The sequence below is a fragment of the Nothobranchius furzeri genome, chromosome 5 (assembly GCF_043380555.1).
Source record: "Nothobranchius furzeri strain GRZ-AD chromosome 5, NfurGRZ-RIMD1, whole genome shotgun sequence".
In the NCBI taxonomy this organism is placed as follows: domain Eukaryota; kingdom Metazoa; phylum Chordata; class Actinopteri; order Cyprinodontiformes; family Nothobranchiidae; genus Nothobranchius; species Nothobranchius furzeri.
Window position 1 is genome coordinate 3854807 of NC_091745.1, and position 6082 is coordinate 3860888.

The 6082-nt window shown below is 41.4% G+C and overlaps 1 protein-coding gene across 1 annotated transcript in view; it reads right to left on the minus strand.

The window, feature by feature from the left end:
* The window catches only part of dnah10 (dynein axonemal heavy chain 10), a 45982-nt gene extending 40978 nt beyond the window's left edge, over positions 1-5004 (minus strand). Inside the window, exons 1-13 of the mRNA XM_070551345.1 lie at positions 4647-5004; positions 4287-4378; positions 4055-4172; positions 3851-3966; positions 3613-3772; positions 2326-2483; positions 1910-2140; positions 1590-1780; positions 1248-1446; positions 953-1135; positions 682-852; positions 404-580; positions 185-325 (exon numbers count right to left, since the gene is read on the minus strand). Of these exons, the coding sequence (XP_070407446.1) occupies positions 185-325; positions 404-580; positions 682-852; positions 953-1135; positions 1248-1446; positions 1590-1780; positions 1910-2140; positions 2326-2483; positions 3613-3772; positions 3851-3966; positions 4055-4172; positions 4287-4378; positions 4647-4878 (2169 nt within the window). The 5' untranslated portion in view covers positions 4879-5004. The remainder of the gene's footprint in view (positions 1-184; positions 326-403; positions 581-681; positions 853-952; positions 1136-1247; positions 1447-1589; positions 1781-1909; positions 2141-2325; positions 2484-3612; positions 3773-3850; positions 3967-4054; positions 4173-4286; positions 4379-4646) is intronic.
* Between the last annotated feature and the right edge of the window lie 1078 nt (positions 5005-6082).

The window sequence follows — 6082 nt, forward strand, 5'->3', positions numbered from 1 at the left end:
AAATCAGACAATGTGATTTTCTGGAACTTTCTTTCTCATTTTGTCTCATAGTTGAGGTACACCTATGATGAAAATTACAGGCCTCTCTCATCTTTTTAAGTGGAAGAATGTGCACAATTGACAGCCGATAAAACAAAAACACGAGGGAAACAAGTTGATATGAGTAACAGTGAGTGGTCCATACCAGGTCTTGGTTTTCTCTGATAGTCAGCAGAGGCTGTTTCAATAGTGACCAGCTGTTTTCAGTTTCTTTCAGCCAGCCCTCATATTTCGTCGTCTCATATTCCCTAATCCGCAGTGCAGTGTCCTTATACTTGATTTTGACCTGAGCAGGAAAACTGTGAAAACCATAAATGTTTTCCCATATTGGAACTTTAACAGAGTGAAGACAACTACAACTCACCATGTTGCTTTGTTCACTTTCAAGCATCTGTGCTACTTTCAGGAAGGAAAGAATGGGTTGTTTAATGTGGCAGAGAAGAGTTCTGGCCCATGTAATGGATCCTGCCACAGGAGTCTCACACTTTACTAAAGGTGGTTTGCTCTTCTCTGCATCAAAGATTTCATTAATTCTGTCAACCTGTAGCAGCAACAAAAATACTTACTCTCTGCATACTGCAAAATACTTTCATCCCCACATTTTAGTTTTTCTAGCTTTTGTAGATTTTGATAGTAGAGTACCTCACTGCAATACTGGACTAGGAATTCATTAAACTTTTGTTTCAAATGGTCATCGATGGCCTTTCTGGAGTGGATTTGTTGGAATTTCAGCAGCATTTCAAAAGCAGCAGCAGACGACTGCAGAGTTTTAAAAGACAAATCGACAAATTCAATCATTTCTTCCTCGATAACCTGAGTGAGAAAACAAACAAGCTTGAGAAAAAAAATCCACCTTTCTTCATTCAATTATGCTGAATATTAACTGGTCTAGTTATACATTTCCTGGACCTACCCCAAGTGCAGAGTCAAAGTCTTGCATGACCTTTTTCCAGTTGCCGTTTTTTGAGATGCTGAAAGGATCAAACCCGACCTCCTCGAAAAGTGAAACTAGACCATCGAGTCTGATCAACATTTCCTTGATCTGTTCCCTACTTTTCATGTCTGGGTCAAAGAAGTTGTGGAATTCCTTCTGCACCTGTAAAACCCCAAATCCAGAAGAGCTTTGTCAAAAGTTCTAAATTTACAATATGGCTTTTGTGTAAGTGGCCAGTAACTTTTGGAGTTTCACTAAATATAAATAGCCTGACCTGAAACACATAACACAGATCCTGGCAGACAGACGCCATGTAATCGCTGATCTCAAACAGTCTTTTACGATCAAATTCCCATCGAGGTGCTCTGCCTAATTTTTCAATTGCAGCGCGCACGTCATAGTAGGATGCCTTCCACTGCTCCAGGACACTCTTAGCACCAAGCACCATGGAATAGGCCTCTTCCCTATTCACTCTGTTCAACACACAGCGTTTTGTGAAGTTAGACTTAAACAGCAAATCCATTTGAATAGACGATTATATTGTTTTCACAAATTAGCACCAAAACTTTACTTTTGAGCTGTTTTCAACCATAAAATGAAAAGCATTAATGCATACTTGAACAGTTTCAGAACATCAAGTCCTCTAGACACTCGCTCACAAAGCTGCCACGCAATCCGCTCCATTAGAGGGACCATACGTTCGTTTGAGTTGTAGTGGCGAGAGATTTGCCAGACGATCTGTAAGCTCTCCATCATGTCAGGGATGGTCTCCTTCATCATGGTAAAATCTGCCCCAGCAGCCAAATTCTACAAAGGACAACAACACGTCTAAAGGAGAAGATGCCTCTAAAGGAGGAGATGCCACAACAAATGGACCAACGCCTACTTGTTCATTTGTTCAGAAAAACTTGGGTGTAAAGAAACAAGGCTACTCACCAAAAAGTGTCTTTCCAGCGTCTTAAGGAAAAATACATTATTATCTGACTCTGAGTAGTATTTAGATAGATCAGCAATGGTTCCACTGAGGGTGTGAATAATGGCTGGATTTGCTTTAGTCGTGACTTCCAGGATCTTCTGTACCATCGGCTGTTTGAGCTGTTGACACAGAGCACTGAGAACAGAAGCACGGTCCCGCCAAAGTTCTATCTCTGCAATAGGTCCAGGAGCCTGAAAGAGAATCACAGGTGATCACTTCTCAAAGATGTATCACTGAATTAACCCTTCCCCTCCTCTACCAAATCATTAGAGGAATGAAAAATGTTCTTTTCTTGACACGTGAGTGATGAAATGTGCTCCAGTCCCTGAAACGATCAGTTATGTTGTAATTTTATGAATGATGGATCATTGCAAACCTGTGGCTGATTGCTTTGCTGTTCCTCCATAATGGTGGTAATCTGAGTCTGCCAGTTCATCACACACTGCTCCAACCTCTCTACTGTCTCAGAACTGTTCAGCAGGACATTCACCTCCAGCTCCAGGTCCAGGTCAGGAATTTGGAGTACAATTTCATCTAGGGCAAAGACACTGTTGTCATGTTCCCGAGCCGAGGTGAGTGACACCGTCTCCACTCTAACTGTTATTGAGCTGATTTCCCACAGGTGAGGAGCGGAGGGGGCTGCAGCAGCAGGAGATTCCCAATCAGGAACTCAGGTTTAAAAGGAGGATGGAGACACCTTACAACCCCAGATGATTGCACCAGTTTAGGTAGCCCCAGCCACTTGTACTTGTACTTTTGTGGGCGACGGTGGCACAGGAGTTAAGTGCTCGCCTCGTAATCGGAAGGTTGCAGGTTCGAGCTCCGCTCAGTCTGTCGCTGTCGTTGTGTCCTTGGGCAAGACACTTAACCCACCTTGCCTGCTGGTGGTGGTCGGAGGGACTGGTGGCGCCAGTGCTCGGCAGCCTCGCCTCTGTCAGTGCGCCCCAGGGCAGCTGTGGCTACAGTGTAGCTCATCCCCACCAGCGTTTGAATGGGTGAATGACTGATTGTGTTGTAAAGCGCCTTGGGGGTTTCCAGGACTCTAGAAGGCGCTATATCAAATACAGGCCATTTGTACTTGTTTGTTCGCTTTGACTCGCTCTTGGATTACTTGGATTCTGACCTCGGACTGATTTGTGGATTACGTTTTGGGATTACCCCTTACGTCTGCTGTTTGTTTGCCTTCCCTCAGGATCCTCACACAACCTGCCTCACCCTCGCTGTTTCGAACTCTGGATTACATACACCACGTCCCATCCTCCTCCGTTGTTCCTGTCTGGTCCCTCTCTGCTACCTCACCCATCCCGGATTGCTCACCCTCTGCCCAGCACTCACCTCGGCTTTCACGCCTCCCTTGTTCACCCCAAGCGCTACGTGGACTCGAGCTGCACCGCTCATCTCCCACAGGACTTCCCTGTGCTATTTTTGTTCCCGCTTTTTGAATAAAGAACTTTTCTTTTACTCAACCTACTCGTCGAGTCTGATTCTGCATGTCTTGGGTTAGGCACTTACCTCGAGTCATGACAACTGTACTCAGAATAAATTCATCATGATGAAAATGTTTTTTTTTTTTTACTCAGTTCAAATTATTTCCTGGTTTCTGGCCCTCAATGATACATTCTGTTTTCATTCCCTTTATTTTCTTGTTGTGAACCAAACAAACCTTGAGCATGAATCTGTCGGATTGTTTGACTGAGCTTTCCGAGGTATTTGTGCACACTGGTGAGCACCGAATGACGACCCATAAGAGGCAGATCAGTAGGAGCTTCCTTTTGGGGACCACCTGTTGCTCTTGCTTCAGCAGTAAACCAGGGTACATAAACCTGAAAGGTGACAGAGAAATATACACCTTTATTTACAAAGAGCCAGATGTAACAAATGTTTCATTGTTATGGACTTACATGGAGCAGTTGCCTTCGAAACGCCTCAAGTGGATCTCCACTCTGCATACCAAGGTCTATTAACCTAGTCATTAGAGTATTGGCTTCTTTCATGTCCACTGGGTGAACAACAGTCTCTGTTACAAAGTAAAATTTAATTTAATTTAATTGTCTGTGATTTTAATGTGAACTTAACTTTGTTTTACAGTGAAATAGTTACGTCACCGTTAAGGTTTCGTCGAAAATAGAAGACAGGATTTTTAGGATTCTTATGAAATCTCTCTGGAATCTCGTCCACTGATACGTTTAATTCCACGTGACGGACAACTTTAACTTCAGTCTTCTGAAAACAAACACAAAGAAAAAAACAGAGGTGGTTGTATTTTCTGCATCCCTACAATCACCTGGAAAGGTGTTTTAAAAATAAATTTAAACAAGTTTGTGGGAAATTTCTTACATAGTTGTCATTTGTCGCTGACACCACTTCACTGAAGGACTCGTGGTCAGGATCTGAAGATACGCCGTTATTCTGCTCTGAGGTCCTAGATACTTGGGTTATTCAGTGTAACAACAACAATAATGATTTTTATATCATCATTTCTGAGGCAGTCAGTTCCATAGATGTTCACAGAAATCACCAGTAGGCACCGTATAAAACTGCCCCAGCCAGAATAATGTGGTGGATTCACTCTAATGCAATTAGGGAGCTCATTTCAGTAGCCTACGACATCATATGTAAATGTCTGATTCAGCTTTTACAACCGTTGGTCTAGATAATTTTGGTGTTTTAGGCGAGTTTGTCCACATAAACACTTACCGACGGGAACTTGCTCTTCTATTTCCTCCTCTCTAATATGTTTGAAGAAGAAAAGCCATGAAACAGAGTCCACTTCGGAGACGCCGTTTAAAAACCGGATGATTGTCTCCTCTTCTGCGCCATTGCCCCGACTCAGGAGTTCGTCAAAACATTCGGGATACTTGGATAAACCAAAACCAACTGTTAGCTTCTGTCGGATCCACTCCACGCGAAGATCATCGTGGACCCCCATTTCTTTAGGATTTTCGTCTAAAGCTCGAATCGTTTCAGGCAACTAACTGTAAAGTGGTTGAAACCGTTAAAACCACTTACAGCCGCTGTTGCTGGTTGGCGATGTCCCGTTACCCTGACAACAGTCTTGTAGATTGCAAAGGGGGGGGGGGGGGGGGGGGGGGGGGGGGGACTGGAATGTCTCCACCAGACCCCAAGAGGCAAGTTTAACGTTATTCTATGAAAATACAAATTTATAAAATTTGTTGTTAATGTTGACACTTGTTACTGCCAAATGTAAGTTTTGAAACTCAATATTGGCTATAGGTAATTTTATATCTACAAAAGTATAATATTCCAGGCTGTCAATTAAACAAAAAACAACTATTTATTTAATACTTAAAATGTGCAGATATAAATCAGAGTTTGCTATTGCAACCATTGGTTTAGGTTTGTAGAAAATAATTTTGGAGTTTTGGGCAAAATGTTTGTCCAGACTCACATCAGAAAATAAAAACTATTGTGGGGAACAAAAACTGTGCTGAAATAAATACTAGAAAATTCAAAATCATATAGGAATTGTGTGCATATATATATATATATATATACACACGTGTGTGTGTGTGTGTGTGTGTGTGTGTGTGTGTGTGTGTGTGTGTGTGTGTGTGTGTGCAAAGTCTGTTTTGCTTCTATGAACTTGTAATATTTTTGCATGATGTTTCATGTTTAACAATCACAATAGTAGGAAAATATGTAAAAGAGTGTGATTCAATTGATTATACATTTGATGCTCATGTAACACATTACGACCAAACGTCTTGCAGTTTTCAGTTATGTCCACTAGATCACGTGACGCTCCCACCTCACCTAGAAAGTTCTGGTGAAGTGTTGATACTTCTTCACATTACATAATCATTATAATATTACTTCTATCTGTTTTTATTAGTTATGGCTGGAAAAGGAACAAAAAATAAATGAGCTATATTTGCCTATTTATTACAAAATAAATTTGTATGCATTGGTTTGAATATAGCAGGCAGCATACCTTTATTTTCGGTCAATACTTTCAAAATAATCTAATTTATGTTTCAGTATTTTGTCTAAATATTATGAAATAAATAATGCACGCTAGATTACGGTAATAACAAATGTATATACACGCGTTACACACCAGATTTTTATTTATTTATTTTTTGTCAGTGTTGTGTTGAAGTTTGGTACCTGTA